The 25542-nt window shown below is 39.1% G+C and overlaps 1 protein-coding gene across 2 annotated transcripts in view; it reads right to left on the reverse strand.

Moving 5' to 3' along the window:
• Positions 1-471: 471 nt before the first annotated feature.
• Positions 472-25542, reverse strand: part of LOC106085942 (polypeptide N-acetylgalactosaminyltransferase 2) — a 401345-nt gene continuing 376274 nt past the window's right edge. For both annotated transcript variants that reach the window (XM_013250428.2, XM_013250427.2), the window contains exons 4-8: positions 22907-23005; positions 22645-22712; positions 21865-22552; positions 15950-16119; positions 472-10502 (exon numbers count right to left, since the gene is read on the reverse strand). In XM_013250428.2, coding sequence (XP_013105882.2) covers positions 10198-10502; positions 15950-16119; positions 21865-22552; positions 22645-22712; positions 22907-23005 — 1330 coding nt within the window. In that variant the 3' untranslated portion in view covers positions 472-10197. The remainder of the gene's footprint in view (positions 10503-15949; positions 16120-21864; positions 22553-22644; positions 22713-22906; positions 23006-25542) is intronic.

The raw sequence follows: 25542 nt of genomic DNA on the forward strand, positions 1-25542 counted from the left end.
TGATTCCACCAGCGTACAAACCACACCAAACAGTGCATTTTTCGGGATGCATGGGCAGTTCTTGAACGGCTTCTGGTTGCTCTTCACTCCAAATGCGGCAATTTTGCTTATTTACGTAGCCATTCAACCAGAAATGAGCCTCATCGCTGAACGGTGAATGAACACATTTCGAACCGAACACTGATTTTGGTAATAAAATTCAATGATTTGCAAGCGTTGCTCGTTAGTAAGTCTATTCATGATGAAATGTCAAAGCATACTGAGCATCTTTCTCTTTGACACCATGTCTGAAATCCCACGTGATCTGTCAAATACTAATGCATGAAAATCCTAACCTCAAAAAAATCACCCTTTATATTTTTTGTCGCTCTTTCCATACAACTCCGACCACAGTGCAGTGGCTTCCGTAAACCATTAAAAATAATTTGGTAGCATACTTTTAGGCCCTCGGCATTAAAACATTTGTTATTTATTTGAAATATTTTACTTTATTTTATTTAATAATTTTGTAATTTTCTCTTTACTTTCAAATTGTATAATTTGGTATTATCGCAATGTCTGTCTGTATGATGAATTGTTTTTGTTTTTTATTCTCGTATGTATGTATGCAGTACGTATATTTATATTTTTAGTATATAAAAGAAACAATATTCATGAAAATAATTAATACTAAATTTCACTGCAATGGAAAGTAGATTGTGTATTGAGCCCAGAAATGGCCTAGGACTTGCATTCTTATGAAATGAGTTAAGGTCAGTTTCAATAAATAAAACATCATTTTATGTGTGTTGGCTAAAAACGCAAATTATTATAAATTACATTTACAATTTTAAAACTTAATTGTTATGAAATAATTATTTACATATTATTTTTTGTTTGTCTTATTAAAATGTAGTTTTCTATAATTTTGATGCTAGCGTTTGCCTTCTACTTTTTCATGTTTTCGATTTGGGTATGCGAATGTTTTGAAGTGATTTTTTCGGTGTATTTATACTTTTAAAAAACAATATTTTTTAAAAATAACAACTTTAAGTACATAAATATTGAGAAAAAAAAAAAATCAATAGCTAGAATTACAAATAATATGGAAGGATTTGAATACAGTGTAGCTCATGGCTGAGCTTAGTGTTACTAGAACTTATAACAAACATTGTTGTTGTATATAAAATGGACAATGAAATTATACACGTTACCTAGCAGCAATATACATACTTTGAATAGCGAAAATAAATCCATAAAATCGTTTGGTTTTGTTTAATTAATTATAATTACTTAACAATTAATTGACACTTAATAGTAATATAGATTAGGGACCGTAGATGAAAACATTGAAATTCACATATACAATTACAAATAGGAAACAAAATGGAACAGATTTACACTGGTATTGTATGCAGTTTACGTCAATGGAATGTCCTTAATTTCCATCAATCAGAAATTGAGCAAAAAACAGTTAACGAACTTAATCATAACAAAATAAAAAAATTACAATAATAATAATAACAAAATTCAATTCAATGATTCAGTCGAAATGCATTTGGGAAAGGGGAAATAAACTAAATTTTATAGGGTAATCATTTGGTATTTGCAAAACAAGGAGTGGTGGAAGGAAGGGCCCCCTTAGAACTACACACAGATTTGAACATGACTAACGATAAAAAAAGTGGTAAGTTCGGCTGGGCCGAAATTTATAGAGCAAAAATTAAGGATCGTTAACAAGGCGGTATATGAAAAGGGGTTTTCTTTGCAAACTCGTGCCAAAAAAGCGACTGGAACTACCAATTTCCCGGCACATTTTTGTATCCACAACAAAAAGATTTTTATACCCACCATCGTAGGATAGGGGGTATATTCATTTAGTCATTCCGTTTGCAACACATCGAAATATCAATTTCCGTCCCTACAAAGTACATATATTTCGGATCGTCGTAAAATTCTAAGACGATTAAAAGATGTCCGTGTGTCTGTCCGTCCGTCAGTTGTAATCACTCTACAGCCTTTAAAAATTGAGATATTGAGCTGAAATTTGGCATAGATACGTCTTTTTGATGCACGCTGGTTAAGTTCCTGAACGGGCCAAATCGGACTACAATATATTTGGATATAGCTGCTATATATAGACCGATTTTCCGATAAAGGTTCTAATGCCCATAAAAACTTTATTTTTCATCTGATTTTGCTGAAATGTGAAACAGTGAGTAGTTTAAGGCTTCTCCACAACTGACCCAAATATGGTTCAGATCGTACTATATTTAGACATAGCTGCCATATATACCGATCTCCCGATAAAGAGTCTGACGACCATAAAAGCTTTATTTATTATTAAATATGGATTAAATCGGTTCATATTTAGATATAGCTGCCATATAGACCGATCTCCCGATAAAGGGTCTGACGGCCATCAAAGCTTTATTTTTTATCCGATTTCGCAGAAATTGGGAATAGTGCGCGGTTATAAACCTCTCAATATCTGACTCAAATATGGTAAAGATCGGACTATATTTAGATACAGCTGTCATATAAACATATCAGCCGATAAAGGTTATTTTTTAACCGATTTCGCTAAAATTTCAAACAGTGGGTTATTTTTAGCCTCCTGATACCCGACCTAAATATGGTTAAGATCAGACTATATTTAGATATAGCTGCCATGTATACCGATCTGCCGATAAGGGGTCTAAAGCCAATAAAATCTTTATTTATTACCCGATTTCGCTGAAATTTAAAACAGTGAGTAGGTTAGGACCTCCCCACATTCGACCTAAATATGGTTCTGATTGGACTATGTTTAGATATAGCTGCCATAAAAGCTTTATTCATTTCCCGATTTCGCTGAAATTTGAAATAGTGAGTTTTTCTGAGCCTCACGATATATGACCTTAATATGGTTCAGATCGGACATATGGACATTTGCGTATGAATTTCGATGAGTTTTCCTTACACAAAAGGCATCTTTGTCAACTGCAGATTGAAATGGCTTCGATACCAGTGAAGTCAACTTCACTCTTAGAAATCGAAATCTCTCTCCTTAAGTCGAAACCAGTAATATCACATATTCTAGATTTTATTAACCAACAGCCTGTTTTGGCAATCTCAAGATCGAATAAAACTCTGGTGTAACTCAAGAGCTTGCTTAAACGACAATTCAAGCAAAAAAGAAACTATGCGTAAACAGGTCCTTCAAAGTCATAAAAATAAATCCAAACAAGTAAAAGCGTGCTTATATATCCTCCACCATGGATCGCATTTGTCGAGTTCTTTTCCCGGCATCTCTTCTTAGGCAAAAAAGTTATCCTTAGATTTGCTCTGCTATTAGAGCGATATCAAGATATGGTCCTATTCGGACCACAATTGAATTATATGTTCGAGACCTGTGTAAAATGTCAGGCAATTCGAATAAGAATTGCGCCCTTTCGGGGCTCAAGAAGTAAAGTAGAGGGATCGATTTATATGGGAGCTGTATCGGGCTAAAGACCGGTTCAGACCGGAGAGGATCCGTCGTACAAAATTTCAGGCAATTCGGATAATAATTGCGAGCTCTAGAAGCTCAAGAAGTCAAGACCCAAGATCGGTTTATATGGCAGCTATATCAAGTTATTGGCCGATTTGATTTTAACTTAGCACAGTTATTAGATGTCATAGTGACATCAAACATGGCAGCTATATCAAAACATGGATGGATACAATCCCAACCGACCTAAACTAATAAGAAGTATTTGTGCAAAATTTCAAGCGGCTAGCTTTATTCCTTCGAAAGTTAGCGTGCTTTCGACAGACAGACGGACGGACATGGCTAGGTCGACATAAAATGACACGACGATCAAGAATATATATACTTTATGGGGTCCCAGACGAATATTTAGAGTAGTTACAAAAAGAATGACGAAATTAGTATACCCCCATCCCATGGTGGAGGGTAAAAAAATTTAAAAGGCCGGGCCGAACTTAGAAAACCCACTACCTCGGGTATATAGTATGTTAATCACCTATCATAATAGCCCTATAAAAGATGCATCGTTTATGAGCCCATAGCAGCTAATCGAAATATGTTCCGATTTGGACTAAACTCAGCACGAAAATCTGAGAGGTCTATTTGGCAGCTATATCCAAATATAAGCCAATGGGTGCCATATTAAATGAGGATGTCTAAGGGCCTAATACAGCTAACAAAGTACGATCTTGACCATGCTTAGACGCGAAAAGTTTTCTACGAACAACGTCTACGTACCAAAGTCATTGCTTCTCCAAGGGGAAGTGCTTTCGGTCATTTGTAAAAAGAGTAAGGGGCAACTCGTTGAGATTCTCAACTCCAGTTAAAGATGGCCAAATATTCACTCATCCGGATTATAAGGCTAATCTACTGGCTGAAATGTTTGCAGGAAATTCATTCTTGCCGGCAAGCAACCAACCACCCCCTGTGATTGAAGGTGTGTGTGGTTCGATGCTCCAGATATTCTTTCGAGCACGAGGGATAAAATGGTTTCTTGCGGATCGGGACATAAATAAATCCACGGGCCCGGATGGTATATCAACACTTGTACTAAGTGTTCTTAAAGGCATGCTCGTACTTTAGGCAACCTCTTCAACCTTGCCTACCGTAGCGTGTTGGAAGATTGCGTATATTTAGCCGATCCCCAAGAAGAGCGAGGTAAACAATCCTGCGAATCACCGACCATATCGAAAGTGCTCCACGTTTTCCATGGTTATGGAGAGCATGGTTTATCATCATCTTGTAAGTTATTTGGAGTCAAACGACCGGCAGTATGGATGCCGCAGAAATCGCTCCCCGACAGACCAGATGTCATTTCTGTCGGAACGATGGGGTCCATCCATCCTGCAGTTTGGTGAGAGTAAAGTCGTGGCTCCAGATATCTCCAAGGCTTTTGATAGGATTTGGCATGGTGCATTTTTGTCAAAGCTAGTTGCTTTTGGTAATGACTTCGTTCGGTTTATATCGAGCTTTCTTCGAAATAGCACTATACGAGTTGTTATAGATGGGTATAAAAGTTGACCGTAGGTGCACCACAAGGCTCTGTCCTTCCTCCCTCCCTTTGCCTTATTTTCATTGGGTTAGACTTCGAATACGATCTACTCATTTGCGGATTAAAGCAACCTCTATCATTCATTTGCTTTCCACCATAGGCCGAGTCTTCAAGATATTGAAGACAGTAGGCGGATTATGAAAAATACATTCTGCCGGGACTTGCTGGTAATTTCAGAGTGGGGTCGATTGAACAGAGTAGATTTTAATGCACGTAAAACTCAGTAATGTTTGTTGTCACACAAATGATTCACTGGTCTCTTACGATCATTATCTATTGGCGGTATTATTGTTGAGCAATGAGATGTTCTTGATGCTCTAGGAATGAGGATACATCGTGATGTCCGTAGGTCGAAACATATGTTTGAAGTTTCGAAGGAAGCATTTAAGTGCTTGGGCTTTCTAAAGCGGTGAAAAAATTATTTTATTTCCTCTAATCTTTTCAATCCATCAGTCCTTAGATGGAACGCAAACCAATTTTATGGGCGGGAGCCCCAAGGTCCTCCTTGGACCTACTTAACCAGGTTCAGAGGAGAGGGATGGTGTTGATCGGTGATGGTAGGGTATCCGGCTCTATTGTTTCTCTTGAGCACCGTCGGAATGAGGGCAGCGTGGTGCTGTTTTATCGATACTATCATGGTGTTTGCTCCGCAGAAATACGTCTTCTTATCCCTAAGGTAAGGGTGTTCGCCAGGGTACACAAGATTTTCTAGGAACGCACACCAGTATATAATCGATTGGCCAGTTGAACGAACCCTGCATTACAGTGAAAACTCGTTTCTGCCTGAACAATATGAATGTGGTATCGACTTCCGGCAAATATCTTTCCTACTACTTACGACGTTCAGAAATTTAAAACAAATATGAATAAACACTATTCCCTCTTTCCCTCCCCCGACTCCTGATTTTCATTTCGCCAACACAACGCAATGCACTGCATATATTAAATACGTATTGGTTGAATATAAACGAAAAAGCATACAAACTTTCCTCTGTGACGCATAAGTGATGAGGACTGGCACATTTACAAATGTTGTTCAATGGTGCGTATGACTAACATACCCATCACACGAATATTACTCATGCGTTATGATGTCTAGTCAACGGTATCAAGCATAATTAAGGTGGTTTACGATGTTCTCTATCACTTGTTTTTACAAACCGACCGCGTTCTTAGATCTTCTTTGTTTTAAAAACAACCCCTTGGCATTCCAGCACTCATTATCTTTCCCACATGATCTACAAACGATGTCACTTGCCAGAATAGGTGTATTCTGCATAAATGTGCGCGTACTTCTGTTGGATCCATAATGATACCTCTCAGTAGAAGCCTCGTATTCTCATGATATGAAACCCCCATAGGGTTATGGTCGTCCTACAGACTGTTCCATTCGTTTCTCACGCCTTAAACTCGGACTGCGTCGCTCAAAAAAGTTTCGCATTCGCCAAGTTTACTGATAGCCGTCCTCTGGCTTCAAGGGGTCAATTCGCCTGCTCTCTTATCCCTGCATACTCCGGTGTTTCCGGCGTCCAAACTATGGGGATCGCGCCATTCTAGGAGAGAAATGGTAAAAATTTAACATTCTGATTCCCAACCGATACAGGGTAGCTAACACAAAGTGTCATATTTGGCATCTTTGACAGCTTCATGATATTTGTTTTATTTACTGTTCATTACATTGTTTACAAGCCACCAAAAGCATTTGCTTCGGAGTTTATTTAAACATAAAGTTATTTGTGATGGACTTCAAGTGTATTAGTGTGATTGCGTTATATTTGGCTGGAAAATTATATCTGGCTTTTGCTGGCGAACTTCAACACCTCAAGGTGACTAAAATGTTTGTATATCGCAGCGTAAATCGGTATGATGTTATTGGTAGCTTTGCAAAACGCCATGGTGGTGGTGAAAAAAAACAGCAACATCACTTGAAAGGATTCGGTGAAGTGCAATCAAATGATTAACAACCCGAGAGGATGCCGAGAAATGATGCATGCAGCATAAATTGAAAAACGAGCTGAAGGTAAAGCCTTAAAAGTTCCAAAAACCACCAAAGCAAAAAAAGTGAGACTCAAAAGAGCAAAGGAGCCGCTTTGCTTACAGGAATGACGTGAATTTCCGAACACCGTATTCTCTAACGAGAATCATTTCCCATTTGAAAAAATGGAAAACTATGCTTTGAAGCCATGGGCATGCAAACGTTTGGTAATAGACCATGGATATATCAATAAAACTCGGCATAGTTACATAAAGTACATGTAAATAATCACATTCCCTACTTCATTTCGTACACACATTGGCTGTACAATTCGCCGGATGCCAGTCCTTAGCTTTTTGGACCAAAATTGGCAAAGTAAAAAATTTGGGAAAAAATTTAAATACTGCTAAAAATGTACACATCCGCGTATAGAGCCTAACACAGCCCCACTGTGTTAAATTTCAGTGAAATCGAGTTATAAACTGCCTTTTATTTGGCCCTGCTATTTGGGCCAAAATTGGCAAAGTCAAAATTTTGGAAAAAATTTAAATACTGCTTAAAATTTACACATCCGCGTATAGAGCCTAACAAAGCCCCAATATGTTGCATTTCAGCGAAATCGAGTTATAAACGTCCTTTTATTGTCCCAAGAAATTAAATCGGGAGATGGTATATATGACAGCTATATCCAAATAAAGCCCGATCTTGACCATACTCGGTACGCATGTCGAAGTGTCTAACAGAACTCATTGCGCTAAATTTCAGCGAAATCGGTTAATAAAATCACCTTTTATAAGCCTAAATACTTTAATCAGGAGATCGGTATATATAGCAGCTATACCCAAATATGGACCGATCTAGGCCGTATTGAACCGGAATATCGAGGAGCCTACCACAACACCAAATTTCTATGAAATCGGATAATAAATGCGCCTATTATAGGCCCAAGGCTGTAAATCGATAGATCGCTCTATATGACAGATATACCAAAATCTGGACCGATCTGAGCGAAATTTAACAAGGATATCGAGGGGCCTTACTGTCCCAAATTTAAGAAAAATTGAACAATAAATGCGCAACAATGGCAGCTATATCTCAATCTGAAGCGATCTGGGACATATTGAAGAAGGATGTCGAGAGGTCTAATGCAGCTTACTAAACCAAATTTCAGCGAAATCGGATAATAAACGTGTTTTAATGGACCTAAGACATTAAATTAGCAGATCGGTCTATACTGAGGCCATACCAAGACTTAACCGGCCTGTGGACTTCGGACTTAACCTGTCTATGGACAAAACAAGAATATGTCTCAATATCTTTATCTTTAACGTGATATCAACATACAGACAGACGGACAGACAGACGGACAAACGGACAGACAGAAAGACAGACAGACAGACAGACAGACTGACTGACTGACTGACTGACTGACTGACTGACTGACTGACTGACTGACTGACTGACTGAATGACTGACTGACTGACTGACAATCTGACAAACTGACAGATAGACAGACAGACGGACATGCCTAGATCGGCATCGGACAGACGGACATGGCTAGAACGTCTTAGATTTCTTCGACGCTCAGGAATATATATAGGTTCCGAAAATTATATCCCGATGTATAGCAAATTGAGTGACAAAATGAATATACCCGCTTCCTTCGTTGGTGGTATAAAAATGTGTCTTAGAAACCAGAGGCTCAACTCCGTTTTTAACGCATCGAAATATTCGTCTAAGACCCCATAAAGTACATATATATATTCTTGATAGTTTCGACGCTTTGAGTCGATCTAGCCATGTCCGTCCTTCCGTCTGTCGAAATCATGATAGCAGTCGAACGCGTAAAGCTAGCCGCTTGAAATTTTTCATAGATATTTAAATGTGATATAGGTCGTTGGTGATTGCAAATGGGCAATATCGGTCAAGATTTAGATATAACTGCCATTTAAACCGATCTCCCGATTTGACTTCTTGAACCCTTGGAAGCCGAATTTTTTGTCCGATTTGGCTGAAATTTAGCACATGATGTTCTGTTATAACTTTCAATAACTGTGCCAAATACGGTTTAAATCGGTCTATAACCTGACGTAGCTCCCATATAAACCGATCTCCCGATTTAACTTCTTGAGCCCTTACAAGCCGCAAGTTTTGTCTGATTTGGGTGAAATTTTGCACATGATGTTCTGTTATAACTTTCAACAACTGTGCCAAGTCGTTCTATAACCTGACATAGCTCCCATATAAACCGATCTCCCGATTTTTTTTTTGCATATGGTGTTCTGTTATGACTTTCAACAACTGTGCCAAGTACGGTCCAAATCGGTCTATAACTTGATATAGCTCCCATGTAAACCAGTCTCTCCCTAGAAGCTTTAAGTTTTGCTGTTTTGACAGAAGTTTGGTATGTAGAATAAAATTATGCCTTACAACTAAATAAATTTGTATAAATTCTTAGCAGAAACCATGGTGGTGGGTTCCCAAGATTCAACCCGGCCGAACATAGCACGCTCTTACTTGTTTGTTATTTTACATGTGCAACTCTAATCTATAGGTTCAAAGTCAGTCAGTGCTAAATTTCTATTCTTTGACTTTGAAGAATCTGAACTCCATTTATAGAAACACCCAACTAATATCTGCAGATTAAACCTCCATCTTTAAATTTGTGAATACTACCGCTGCTCGCATCCCCCATAAAGCCAAAAAGAAACCCCAATGAAGTCTATAAGAAAACCTCAGAAGTGTTAATTCTTATTTTACATTGTTCTTGGCTTTCTGAATAAACCAAAATTATTCAAAACATCAAGTTTTACATAAGTTTAAACGTTTTATAATAGACCTTAAAGAAAAAGTGAAATTGAAAATGTCACCTTCATTACCGCAGCAAGTTTTTGTACAAGACCCCCCTCTCACTGTTTTGAAATACTTGAAATGCTATTTTCTTAGTCATTGTTGGTTTTGTAACTGGTTTTTGTTGTTGGTAATGTTCTTTTTTTCTGCTTTTATCTGTGGTAGTTCTAAAGCCTTCAGTTGGCATGAATGCTCTTCAGTTTTTTAAACCTTCCAATCCATCCATCTAACCTCCCCATCCCTTCCTTCACCTCTCATTTCGGTGTAGTACACCCCATGTTTTGCTTGTGTTTATCTACCCTCACCATTCTCTACGGTCGCAAATTGTCCTCACGCCTTTGTGGTGGTGAACAGCCATCTTTGGGTTTCCAGCGCCGAATTGCATCGCTGTGCTGATACGCCAATTTCTGTGTGATCCCTCGAATCCAGGCAGACGTTCAATTTGTGATGTCGTATGAAACCTCCTTCGCGCAGCACCCATTTTTGATTTTCCGAGTCATCGCAAAGTTTCATAATGACCTGGGAGCCGCGTGAGAATTGCACCAGTGTCAAGCAGAGATCATCGTGTTTTATTTGTTGCCGTTTGGTATAGGCCCACTCTTGGTTGCCACCAGTGTTGTGACATTGGAAGAGACCTAAAAGTAGAGAGAAATAACACACACAAAAAAAGATAAATATGCATGAGTTGGATAAATATGCAAATATGGCTTATGTGTACATATTTCATGTTCAGGACAATTAATTGGGCCAAACAAAAAACAAAAAATGACAAATTGACATACAGAACTCCATTATGGGCAACATGTTAAGGATATATAAAATGTTGGTAACAATTTTGGGTTGTTCCATTAAAATCTATTTGTTTGTCGAATGGAGACATGGGTTTTCCACACAACCAGATCGGCATAAAAATCAATACTGCTCTCAATTTAAACAAGGACAGCTTTCAATCTTGCCAAACGCAAATAAATTTTCAATAGTAATGTTAGCAACTCTAATTCGTCCCATGCCTTTATGTCTTAGCCCGCGTAGATCCATAATCAGATATAGCCGCTAAATAAACCGATCCCATGATTTAACTTCTTGATCCCATAAGCCTCAATTTTCGTCCGATTTGGCTGAATTTAGTATGTGAAGAACGATTACACCCTCCAATATCCACACTAATTCCTGCTTAGGTTGGTCCTCAAATAGATAAAGCCCCCTTTTAAACAGGTTTTGCATGATTTGGTATGTGAAGTTCCTTTGTGACTTCAAGTACCAACACTAAATCCCAACCCGATAGGCCCACATATAAATATAAACCCCATATCGGGAATTGGCTTCCCCGGGCAGTTCTACAGTCCTAAATTTGGACAATATTAAGTTAAAAACAAGATATGGTCCGGTTTGGACCACAATTATATTATATGTTGGAGACTTGTGTAAAATGTCAGCCAATTTGAATAAGAATCGCGCCCATTGGGGGCTCAAGAAGTAAAATAGAGAGATCGATTTATATGAGAGCTGTATCGGGCTATAGACCGATTCAGACCATAATAAACACGTATGTTGATGATCATGAGAGGATCCGTCGTACAAAATTTCAATCGGCAAATCGGTTAATAATTGCGACCTCTAGGGGCTCAAAAAGTCAAGATCCCAGGTCGGTTTATATGGCAGCTATATCAGGTTATAAACCGATTTGAACCTTATCTCACATAGTTGTTGAAAGTAAGAATAAAATACGTCTTGCAAAATTTTAGCCAAATCGGATAGGAACTGCGCCCTCTAGAAGCTCAAGAAGTCAAGTCCCCAGGTCGGTTTATATGACAGCTATATCAGGTTATAAACCGATTTGTACCATACTTTGCACAGTTGTTGGATATCATAACGAAACACGTCGTTCAAAATTTCATTCAAATCGGATAAGAATTGCGCACTCTAGAGGCTCAAGAAGTCAAGACCCAAGATCGGTTTATATGGCAGCTATATCAAAACATGGACCGATATGGCACATTTGCAATACCAACCGACCTACACTAATAAGAAGTATTTGTGCAAAATTTGAAGTGTCTAGCTTTAGTCCTTCGGAAGTTAGCGTGTTTTCGACAGACAGACGGACGGACGGACATGGCTCGATCGACTTAAAATGACATGACGATCAAGAATATATATACTTTATGAGGTCTCAGATGAATATTTCAAGTAGTTACAAACAGAATGACGAAATTAGTATACCCCCCATCCTATGGTGGAGGGTGTAATTAATACCTGGAATACAATAGGCCCAAGAAAAATCGATAACACCATATAACATTTGAGGTCCCAAGATGTCATTAATCGTTATGAATGTTTCAAACTAATCCAACTTGTTGTCTTGTTTGTCTTTTTCAACAGGTAGATGTGGTGTAAAGTTGTATAAAGCTAAGTTTTTATATCATTAAGTGAAATAAAATATGTGTAAATGGAAGCTATGTCGGAACCGGAACTGATTTCTTCCAAATTCAGTTCGCTTTGTCTCTAGCCCGAGAGAGTCCATTCTGTTAAATTGCAACTTAATCCGATAAAAAATTCTATTTGTACTCCTTAGAGACGTCCACTCACAAATGCTCACGTGCCCTCACACTCACGTTCTGGTACGCTACCGAGACAAAAAATTTGTATACCCTACACCACCACTGTGGTACAGGGTATTATAGATCTGTGCATTTGTTTGCAACGCTAAGAAGGAGAAGAGCTAGACCCAACGACAAGTATACGGATCGGCTAAGACTCACTTTCTGAATCGATTTAGCTATGTCCGTCTGTCTGTCTGTCCATGTATTCTTGTAATCAAGGTACAGGTCGCATTTGATGTCCGATTTTTACAAAATTTTGCATAAATCTCTTTTTTGGTTCAAAGACGAACGCTATTGATTTTGAAAAAAAATTGGTCCAGATTTAGGTATAGCTCCCATATATATCTTTCATCCGATATGCAATTTTGTAGCTGTAGGAGCCACAATTTTGATCCGATTAATTCAATCCCGGTCACGCCCGTCCACGTGATTGGATTTGGATACCATTCACGAATCACGGGTGACATGACATCTCAGGTGCACATCACTAGTACTCGTATACTAATTTTCATGGTCTAATGGGGATAACGGCGTCATCAGGTTGAATGGACATTTGCTCTCTTTTACAACGAGGTTATTAAAGAAGCTGTCTGTTGCGCCAGAGCCAACGGGGTTGCCATTAGCCCCTGAAAGACTGAATTGGTACTTTTCACCAGCAGGTAAAAGGTGGGTGTTTTCAGGGGACCTGTCTTCCGGTCAAGAACACTTGGGCACTTGATTTTTGACCAGAAACTAAGCTAAAGAATGGAGTCGGGAAAAGGCAAAAAGTGGCCTGAATGTTATCTACTCCTATCACAACTTGATGGGAAGGAGTTGAGGTCCAAGTCCGAGGTACACTGCATTTTTTGCAGTTGTTCGACAGATTTTAACCTATCGATGTATTTCGTAACTTCGGGATCTGCACCACTGTGCATTCCGCAGAATGATTGAGAAGCTACAGGATACTGTGGTGGTGCTGATAGCCGGAGCAAGAAACTTGGACCTTCGCCAGTAAGTTATGGGTGTGGCAACGAAAATTGCCATAAGACTGAGGGAGTTAGGTAGTTGGCGATCCTGAAACGTTGGACATTCTTTTATTTTGCTGGATGATGGAAATGCAGCAGGCAGAATAGTACATATGGCGAAACTAGTGGCCGTGATTTGATCCTACGTCGTTCGGTCAATAAGGGACGATTGCCGTCATCTTAGCGTCCGAAGCTATCAACGCAACTTCCAAACGATGCACAAAACCATGTGTATATCCTGAAAACAATTGTAGGTATGTGGAGAAAAGCTCCAAGCTGCAGAAAAACACACATGTATTGCAAAACAAGTTTAAAGGCATTTGTAGGCCGGAAAATCGTCGAAATACGAACTGGGTCAAATTGAAGAAGGATGTCGAAGGGCCTCTGTCCCAAATTTCAGCAAAATCGGATATTAAATGTGGCTTTTATGGCACTAAGACCCTAAATCAGCTCATCGGTCTATATGGCGGCTATATAAATATATAGTCCTATATAGCCCATATTCGAACCCAACCTGCATATTGACAAAAAAAAAAAAAAAGAATCTGAGCAAAGTTTCAGCTTAATATCTCTATTTTTAAAGACTGTAGCGTGATTTCAATAAACAGACGGACGGATATGGCTAGATCGTCTTAGCCATATCAAGATCAAGAATTTATATATACTTTATAGGGTCGGAAATGGATGGTTCGATGAGTTGCAATCGGAATGGCAAAATTAATATACCCCCATCCTTCGGTGGTGGGTAAAGACAGCCAAAATGAGACCAGTATGCATTTTATAGAGGTACTATCATAATTTCTTGGAACCTTGGAAGCCCACCTACATCTAAATTTTCCGAAATTTTGCATGAGGTGTTTTATTATGGCTTCTAACAACTGTGCTGAGTATGGTTGAAATCGGTATATAACCTGATAGCTGTCATATAAACCGATCTGGGGTCTTGACTTCTTGAGCGTCTAGAGGGCGCAATTCTTATACGATTCGGTTGAAATTTTGCACGACGTGTTTTGTTATGACTTCCAACAACTGTGCTAAGTATGGTTTAAATCGGTCTATAAGCTGATATAGCTGCCATATAAACCGATCTAGAATCTTAACTTCTTGAGCCACTAAAGGGAGCAATTCTTATCCGATTTCACTAAAATTTCACATGACGTGTTTTGTTATGACATCTAATAACTGTGAAAAAAATTCAAATCGATACATAACCTGATATAGCTGCCATATAAACCGATCTGGAATCTTGACTTCTTGAGCCTCCAGAGGGCGTAATTGTTATCCGATTCGGCTGAAATTTTGTACAAAAGCTTCTTCCATGACGTATCAAATATTGCCTGAATCGGTCTATAGCTCCCATATAAATCGATCTCTCTTTTTTATTTCTTGGGCCCCTAAAGGGCGCAATTCTTACTCGAATTGGCTGAAATTTTACACAATGGACGTCAGTATTTAATTCAGTTATGGTCCGAATTGGACTATAACTTGATATAGCTCCAATATTATAGCTATTATTTAATTTTGTTCTTTGTTTGCCTAAAAAGAGATATCGACAAATGCAATCTATGGTGGAGGGTATATACGATTGGACCCGGCCTAACATAGCACGCTTTTACTTGTTTCTTTTTTTATTACCTTTCTTTCATATATCTTTTCAATTGACCTGCGGTTGATTATGTCTTACTTGGGTTCAGCTATCTGTCAGTTCTTTCATACTTCCTTTGCATTCGTCTGTGCATCTTTCTACAACTCCCAACACAACTCAGTCTTTTCACACTTGCTTTGTATTCTTCTGCACATCTTTCCACAACTTCCTCTTCCAACTTTTGATTGTCTTAACAATTTGTAAAACCTAGATGGTATTGAGATTCTGTGAATCAATCAAAATCACATTGCGTTCAAGCTATTCGCTAATAATGTATGTAGTTGTAAATTATAAATGGACTGTATCATTTCATATTTTGATATTATTTCCTGTTTATGTTCGAATTCTGTTTAAAATAGTATACCCACTTGTATAAACTCTTATTCAGATTACTGCTGTAAGGTCCTTCATTTAATTTTACCACTTTATTTTGTTTTTGTGGCCTACCCCAGTACCACTTTACACTGTAGCTGTTGTTGATGTAGCATTTTATACTCTCCCAAACCATTCAATTTTAAATTTAGTCATTCATCGCCAATACCAACGTTGTCTCGTTTAGCAACATCATCAGAATTTATCTGCGCTCTTTCGTTTCTTGAATTATTAATTAATTATTCGTGTTCCCAAAAAAAAGAGCACCACAGAACGCAAGGAAAACAGAAAACCCAAAACACAACCATAATTTTTCACCTAACATCCCAGCTGCCAAAATAAATTCCATAGAATGGCTTTCGGGGAATGAATATGCGTGTGAATACATATACGCCACATGACCATAAATACGTTTATTTGTATAGCAATGTGTATGAGAGAGTGTGCGTGTGTCTACTTACCCACTGTGCCATCCGCTAAATTTCCCATGGTATCCAAACAGAATTCACCTTGGCGGAATTGACCAAACTCATATGAATCAGGAACTTGTAAATCAGGATAAACGTTCTCTAAGTACCATTTAAAAGGTTTGCAATGTAACCTCTCCTTGAGAGCCAAGCGGTCGTCGACGCTGCATAGAAAGTCCACACGGAAATGGAGTACAAAAAGGAAGAAAACGAAAACGAAAAAATAACCAGAAATGGAACAAAATTAATACATACGAGTAGGTATATGTTGGTGTTTGCGTTTTCCATGTAGCATAAATAACTTAAACGTAATTCGTAAATTCCCAAAAATAAATTTTCAGCCCACCCGCAGCAAAAAACAAAACGGAGGACACTATACACATAGAACAGAGTCCGAAAGGAAAGAAATAAGATAAATGAAGAGGATTAAATAAATTTCTTCCACGAACAAACATTGAATGTGTAAAACGAACACATGCACACACAACGATGACAAGCCTTCTTCATCCACTCAGGCAATGACAAACAGGAAACGGACAAATATTCGGACATCATTGCCATAAAAAAAAACAAAGTGGTCAAATAACAGGAAATGTTGAATTGCCTCCAGAGAGAAGCCAAATAAAAACCCAGACACTTTGCCATTCAACTGCAATGGCAGTATTTGGGTGACAACGAAGCGGTGGAAAGGTTTGATTGGAATTTTTTATAAAATTTTCGATAACTTCCGTTGATAAGATCCTACAGGAAATTAGGTTGATGGACGATGATTTTCTTCTTATAGTTTATCTTGCCCCCGGGTATAAACCAGAGGACGTGGAAAGGAATTGATATTGGGGAACAGTCTATACAATAAGTTTATATGGTATGGGGTAAATTCAAGTTTTGTCAATTTTATTATTCCATGAAAAATATTTGACAAACGATGTCAAAGGATTCTAAGTTCTTTGGTACCCACCACCATGGATTCTGCTGAAAATAAATCCTTATAAACTCAGTTTGTTTTTGAATTACTTTGATAGAGGGTTCTATTGTCTCAAGAAGACATATCGGGATTTCGATTTTGGAGGAGAAAATGGAAAATTAATCCTTATAAACTCAGTTTGCATTTGAATTATCTTGATTGAGGGCTCGTAGGTGTCAAGAAGACATATCGGGGTTTCGGTTTTGGTGCGGAAAGGATTCGTTGTGAGTATTGGGGGACTCACATGTACTTTATGTACTACATTTCAGCCAAATCGCTCAAAAACTAAGATCAAGAAGTCAAATCCGGTGATCGGGTTTTATGAGGTCTATATCAGTTTATAAACTATTTCGGATCATACTTGGCATGGATGTTGAAAGTCAGAGCACAAGATTAGGAGTCAAGTTCTTTCCTAAAATTTAGGCATTTCGGTGTTTAAGAAGTCAAATCCGGGATCGGTTCAGTTTATAGACCGATTCGGATCATACTTGGCACAGATGTTGGAAGTCAGGACACATGCTCTTGAGTCAAGTTTTAGCCAAACGGTTTAAAATTGAGGCATCTAGAGACTCAAGAAGTCAAATCCGGCGATCGGTTTATATGAGTGCTCTTTCAGTCTATAGACCGACTAGCTGACCTTGAGTCTCTAGATGCCTCAATTTTAAACCGTTTGGGTCAGCTAGTCAGAATTTTCCTTGGAATATTTTTTTTCGACAATTAAATAGCTTTTAGTGGAATACCATGCTACGAAAATAGTGTATAGCTTGACTAACAGTTTAACAATATAAGTGCCTTTATCTGAATCCCATATGATCTTAATTGGTCTACGAATTTAAGTTTGGATGTAAGGTGTATTCTATTCTTAAAATACTATATTTCAGCCCGATATTCTCATGATATTTGATTTAGAGGTGTTTTCGGGGGCACTTGGCCCTGAGAAAATATCCATATATGTAAACCCCATATTGCCATTGGTTTAGGGGAGTTTACACGCGTCCCCTAAACACATGACCCCAAAATAGGTTATCAAATTCGTTTTCTAATCTCAAATACCTTTCATTTGAGCCACATTTTGGCATGGTCGAAAAATGTCCTAATGCCCTAAATATACATGGTCCTACATTGCAAAAGTCAGCAAATATGTATATATCCCAAATATAAATAGGTATGGGATATTGACCCTAAAAACTATGAATATTTAGTCCCCCTCTCTTTAAGACCCAAATTGTCTTGGTGAGCATATACGTCCTATTTGGGGATTGTAATGGTGGTGGGACGTTCCCTAGACAGTTGGTTCCTAATGTTGATATCAGATACGTGGTCTACTCCCAAATACCATTAATTTGAGCCCCATAGCTCCCAGTGAGTTGGCCTTGACAAATTTATATCGGATTCGTATTCTACTCTAAAAACCCTCTTGTTTGTGCCTCATATTGCAATAGTCAGCAAATACTTCCTATTTGGGTGGAGTTTTGGGGGTGGGGTGGCCCCATAGACACTTTTCCCGAATATTGATATCAGATTCGTGCTTTACTCCCAAAGATCTTTCATTTGAGTCCCAAATTGACCCCCTTCAGATGTCAAAAATGTAGTATCCTATTTTATCCACGGGATAATTATGCACCATCTGTGAAAATTTCAAGAAAATCGGTTCAGCCGTTTCTGAGTCTATAAGGACCACACAAACAAACAAACAAACCTAGAAACAAACACAAATTGATTTTTATATGTAAGATTCTGATCATACATGGCATGGATGTTGGAAGTCAGAACAAAAGCCCTTTGGGCAAGTTTTAGCCAAACGGATAAAAATTGAGGCATTTAGGGGTTCAATCTGTTCCAGCCAATAACAGCAAAGCGGTAGACCTCTTCGCGTCTAGATTAGTCCACATAGTTCTTTGTGACCATCTATCATTCGTTGTCGGTCGGGCCTATTCCTGCAATCTTAGCTAATATGTCGCTAGAGGCATACCCACAGATTCCACTATCCCTGAAATGTGTAGTGTAGTTCCTAGTCTCGCAAGCTCCTACGCTTTAGAATTCCCTGGGATATCTTTGTGGCCCGGCACCCAGAACACCTGAATATTAAACTGTTCAGCCATTTCGTTGAGAGACCCGCGACAGTCGAGAGCTGTTTTTGTTGGCTGCCTGGCTGTCTTAGAAGTTATTTATGCCAATCGTTGTAATGACATTATGTCTTAGCCATTCCACCACATCCTTAATTGCAAGGATCTCCGCTTGATACACATTGCATTGGTCGCGTAACCTTTTCGATATGATCAGTTCTAGATCTTTAGAGTACAGCCCAAAGGTCACCTGGTCCTTTAGTTTGAAACCATCCGTATAGACGTCTATGTTACTTCTGTTACCAGGGATATCGTAGATCCAATCGGTTCAATCAGGAATAGTGATACAGTACTTTTTATCGAAAAGCGTCTCAGGTAAGGTGTACTCTACGCTGCCTGGATCATCGGATATTGCATCAAGGATAACACAGGGTCCGTAGCCGCCACATGACCAATGAGGAAGCTCCCTTAACCCCACGGCAGTGGTCGCTGCAATATGTCTAGCAACAATGTCCAAAGGCATAAGATGTAGCATTAAATTCAGTGTAGGTTAAGTTAGGTTTAAGTGGCAGTCTGCCATCAGACTCACTTAGACGTTTTAGTCCATTGTAATATCACAGGAATAGAAGAAGGAAGATGCCTTCTAGTTCGTATCATTCAGTGTATCAGATGGTGTCGTCCTCAGTGCGGCTGTGATGCATAAACAAGCCATCCTTTGGATCCGGTTAAGTATTGAGCAATAGCTGGATTTTTGAAGCGCCGTCCACCAGACCACAACACCATATAGCATTATAGGTCTGACAACTGCAATACATACCCAATGCATGACGCGACGTCTAAACCCCCAACTTTTGCCAATGGCTCTCTTGCAGGTGTATAGGGCAAGAATGGCCTTTCTAGTCCTTTCCAAAATGTTGGATTTGAAGTTCAATTTCATGACCAGCAAAAACCAAGGTATTTTGCCCTTTCTGTAAATGGAACATTCTCTCCACCCAAGGAGACAGGTTCCGCTGTAGGCAACTGGCTCAAAAAGTCAAATCCTGAGATCGATTCTTAAGGCGTCTATATCAGTTCGTAAACTGATTCAGGTCATTCCTGGCACAGATGTTGAAAGTCTGACCCAAAGTTCTTTTGCTAAATTTCAGCTAAATCGGACGAAAATTCAGGTATCTAGGGTCTCAAGAAGTCCAATCATAATCATAAACCGATTCAGGTCAAACTTGGCGCAGATGTTGAAAGTCTTAACCAAAGATGTTGAAAGTCTGAACCAAATTTTAGGCATATCGGATTAAAATTGCAGCCCCTTAATGCCCAGGAAGTCAAAACCGGGGATCGGTTTGTATGGAAGCTATATCAAAACATGAACCGATTTGGCCCGTTCACAATTCCAACCGAACTCCACTAATAGACGGACGGACAGAAATGGCCAAATCGAATTAATTGTATGACGATCAAGAATAAATGGGGTCTTAGACGAATATTACGAGGTATTACAAAGGAAATTGCGAAGTAAGTATATCCCCATCCTATGATAGAGGTATAAAAACTATTTCAGAATACAAGAAAAAAACGGTTCTGAATAAATTGGCAAAGTCCAGGTCTAAGTTAATAACACGGTTAATTGGTATGCCATTATCGTCTAAATTGGTCCCTTCCTCATCTCCTTTGTGGACAATGACCTCCCTGTGGTGTCATCTGGGGTAGATTCCTTCAACATGTTCGCAGACATCTTTAATTTGATGTTGGTGGTTGGAAATTGCAAATGGGCCATACGATTTCATGTATGGAGGACATGCTAAAATTTGGCCCGCGCTGACCTACGATTACAAATTTTAATCATATCTCCTCATTTATGGTATTCTAGGGATCATTTTTCGATACTACTCACTGTGGTATTTCTGTTATATTTTGGTTAAAAATCTTCTAAAATGGAGGCCATCGTAGCGCAGAGGTCAGAAAAAATTTTCCGCGGTGGTTTTCCCTTCTAATGCTGGCAATATTTGTGAGGTACTATGCCATGTAAAAACTACTCTCCAAAGAGGTGTCGCATTGTGATACGCCGTTCGGACTTGCCTATAAAAAGGAGGCCCCATATCATTGAGCTTAAACTTGAATCGGACTGCCCTTATTGATATGTGGGAAGCTTGCCGCTGTTCCTTAGTGTAATGTTCATGAGCAAAATTTGCAATGTTCTAAATGCAAGTTATGTATTAGAAGGGCCACATCAACATCTTAGTTTCGTTTCGTTACGGCAACTTCAAGAAAACCGTTTTGTTTTACCAGCACAGCACGGCACGGCGAAGTGTTGATGATTGCTTAGCACAGTATATCAATGATTTTGCCCTTAATAGACAAAAATTTTACTCTAATAGGCCTTTAACATCCATCGGAACCAAAAAGTTTTTAAAACATTCACTTAAGCTCAAACTTTGTGTCCAATTTCATTATAAGTTAAAAATTTAAAAGTTTTACCAACACCATCAACAATTATGAGAGAATCAATCATTTTGTAAAACATTTTATGATTTCCCAGAATTATAATTCAAGTTTAGGTTTAGATACGTGAAAGACAGCGTGTGCACTATGGCAGCTGACAACAACAAATTCTTTAAACATACCCGCATGAGATCCCACTGTATCCACTAAATCATGCAAAAGTGTTTAAACCACAAACATATTCTCATTACAACCGCACACGCAAAAAAATTTTCCACATCCCACACTGGCCCCCATGGACATTCTGTCTGTCCGTGGTCCAATCAAATCGTTGGCAAATAAAAAATATGAGGGGGAGGAAAAGCCAACAAAAGGCCTAAGAAGGACGAAGCAGGGAGGAAAACTCGTTTGTCAAACACTGACACGTTGCTCACGATACTCACTTGCCAAATGGAATATTCTTGGCCAACGGCACTGCGGCATAATAGTACTGCTTGTAATCATCCATCCACACTTCAGCAGCTCGTCGAGTATTGCGTGCAAACACATTGCCACTGCCGCCAGGAAACGTGTACGGATGACGTTTGCGAAACACATGGCCAACACGACTGCACGGAATAATTTCCAGGCTGCCACCACATTGCCACACTCGGAATGAGATCTCGAGGTTCTCGCCACCCCACACATCCATCTTCATGTCGTATTTGCCAAGCTTGTTAAAGTAGGCCCTGTCAATTACAAAGAGACCACCGGCAATCATGGGCGTTCGAATGGCTGTGGTCGGATCATGCTGACGGACTGTGCGTTCGGCCGGACTCAAATACTCCCATTTGAAAATTAAATTCCAGTCGAAACCACCACGCAAATCAGCTGATGCACCAATGTATTGGAAATTGTCCATGCTGATGACATCGATGACGGGACACACCACACGCGTGGGATCCTCCCTCACGCGTTCGAGTAACGGCTCGAGCCACTGTTCATTACACTCCACGTGGCTGTCGAGGAAGGTAAGTACTTCAGAGATGGCTGCGTCAGCACCTCGCACTCGTGAGCGAACTAGACCTTCACGTTTGTCGTTGCGTATAATGCGTACCTTGTCGATTTTCGCCAATTCTTGACCATCCTCAGCTGAAAGCAGACACAACGAAATGCAACGAGGCGTAAGCATTGTAATAATCTGGCTTCTGAATCCTTTCGATAATCACATGATTTATACTTACGGTGATCACTGAAGTCGTCCACCAAAATAATTTCACGTATTAAATGCTCGGGGCTGCGATTAAGAACACTGCATGGCATAACCATGGTTCGGTGGCATGTGAAGCGATAACAAGAATAAAGCAGATAAATAAAATATGGCTGTTAATTTATTTCAGGGGCTTAAATGAAGGAGTGAAAAACAAATAACAGTTATGCCAGTGCCAATGGCAGTGGCCACGTACATCGATTTCCAAAATGTCTCTTGGCTTTCTCTTTGCTTACCTCACAATGGTCCGCAGTAGAGTGGATCTGGCTTCATTGTGGAATGTAATAATCACACTGGTCTCAGGCAAATCCTTGCGATATCCTTTACTGCGGCACCTGCAACAAAAAAATAGAGATATGCATTAACGAAAAAGTCGAGCATTGTACAACACATGTCTACATGAAATGGCAGCAATATTAAATGCTTAATATTGGTGGCACTAAAAGTAAATATATATACTACCGCACTACAGTGCCACGGGCTATTATTATACCCTACACCACTTCTGTGGTGTAACACCCAAAAGGAAGAGAGGTAGACCCATTGATAAGTATACCGATCGACTCAGAATCACTTTCGATTTAGCTATGTTCGTCTGTATGTCCGTCTGTCCATTTCCCCGTGTTAATTTATGTACAAACTATGGGTCCCAATTTTCATCCGATCGTCTTCAAATTTAGTATGGGCATGTTTTCCGGCCTAGAGACGAAGCCTATTGAAATTGAATGAAAAAAATCGGTTCAGATTTGGATAAAGTTCGTCCGATTTGCAGTAATAATGCAATAAAATGGTAATTTGTTAGCTGACTATATCGAAATTTGGCAGGAAAGATTCTCCTATGACTCTCGACATTACTGGTGAATTTCATTGAAATCGGTCCAGATTTAAATATAGCTCTCATATATATATCGCCTGATTTGCACTCCTAGAGCCACTGCAAGAGCATCTATTAACCAATCTTCCCAATATTGCCAAAATTGTGCACAACACTTTCTTCGATGCCTACCACAATATTTAAGAAGTTTGTTCAAAATCGGTTCAGACTTAGAGGTAGCTCCCATGTATATATTTGTCAATTTTTGGCTAATTTGCAATAATTTTGTCGTTTGTTAACCGAATTTATTACAATTTGAACATATTTGTTCGACATTTGATACGGATTGTTTAATAACTCAACTGAAAACATCCGCCGAGGTCCACCATATTTGGTTATGATTTAGATATAGCTCCCACTTTGTGTAGGTGTAGGGTATTATAGAATCGGCACCGCCCGACTTTTGCCTTTCCTTACTAGTTGGGTATACCAAATGGTTCCGAGTCATGTTTAAATTTGATCTTGTCAAGCCAGTGAGTCCATGTTAAATTTTAATCAGAGACGTTTGATATATCCACCATGTAGACTATCTACACATTTGTGCATGCTTACTTTCGATATATGGTGAACATCAGACCAAATTACAATATACTAGCCTTCTTTAATTCTCTAATATTTTATTAGGGTGGGGACACTTCGCCCTGAATGCGGACATCGAATTCGTGCCATTGTAGCCTATGACGCTAAACGCGTTCAAGTCCTGGCGATACCATCGGACAAAGCGGTGTCTATCCCCTCTTAATGTTGACCACATTTGCGAGGTACAATGCCATACATGGTCATTTAAAAAATTTCCCCCAAAGAGGTATCGCACTTGCGGACGCCGTTCGGACACAGGTATTAAAAAGGTTCCTTATCATTGAGTTTAAACTTGAATCAGAAAGCACTCATTGATGTGTGAGAATTTGCCTCTAGGTACTTGGACCCAAATTTCAATACCATATTCGTTTTCTGGTCTCAAATACCTTTCGTTTGACTACGAACGCCTCCACCCGATACCTACAAATTATATAGCCAATGTTTCCTTCCAGTCAAACGTACACAATCTACGAAAATTTTAAGGAAATCGGTTCAGCCAAATATCAATTAGCCACAATGGGTCTATTGGCGTTTTTGAGGGGTAGTGTGATCCTCTATACTTCGATCTGATTTTGTATGCCAGATTCGAAATCTACTCCCGAATACCTCTCATTTGAGCTCCATATTGAAATGAACATCCAATATGACTGTTTGGGGGAGTTTTGGGGTTGGGGCAGCCCGATGGATACTTAGACTCAAATTTTATAGTCGTATACTACTCTCTTTGATACCTATAATGTCCCGATTGGTCCACTTTTGATTTTGGGTTGTGTATTTGGCTTAAAGGGGAGGGTCCGTCCCCCTTCCGATACCGAAAAGTTATATAGCCTATGTTTCCTTCCAGACCAAGCTACACAATATGCGAACATTTTAAGAAAATCGGATCTGGCGTTTTTCAGTCTACACGGAACAAACAAACCGAGTCCCATATATCCGTCATTAGCTAATGTGCCAATTTTGGGCATTTTTGTGGGGTGGGGTGACCTCCTATACTTCGACATGAATTTGTATGCCAGATTCGTATAGAGCGTATTCCTACGTCCTGATCATATTCGTAATCTACTCCCGAATACCTTTCATTTGAGTCCCATGTTGTCATGATCGTCAAATGAACCTATTTTAAGGGGTTTTGGGGCTGGGGCGGCCCCCAGGTACTTGGAACCAATTTTTAATATGAAATTCGTACTCTACTCCTGAATACCTTTCATTTGAGTCCCATATTGTCTCGATCGGTTCACTTTTATTTTTGGCTAGGGCGAGGGTCCGACCCCCTTTCGATATGAAAAAATTATATAGCCTATGTTTCCTTCCAGACCAAACTACACAATCTGTGAAAATTTCAAGGCAATCGGTTAAGCCGTTTTTGAGTCAATACGGAACAAACAAACAAACCGACAAACAATCAAACAAACACAAATT

Source organism: Stomoxys calcitrans, chromosome 3, assembly GCF_963082655.1.
Source record: "Stomoxys calcitrans chromosome 3, idStoCalc2.1, whole genome shotgun sequence".
NCBI classification, from domain to species: Eukaryota; Metazoa; Arthropoda; class Insecta; order Diptera; family Muscidae; genus Stomoxys; species Stomoxys calcitrans.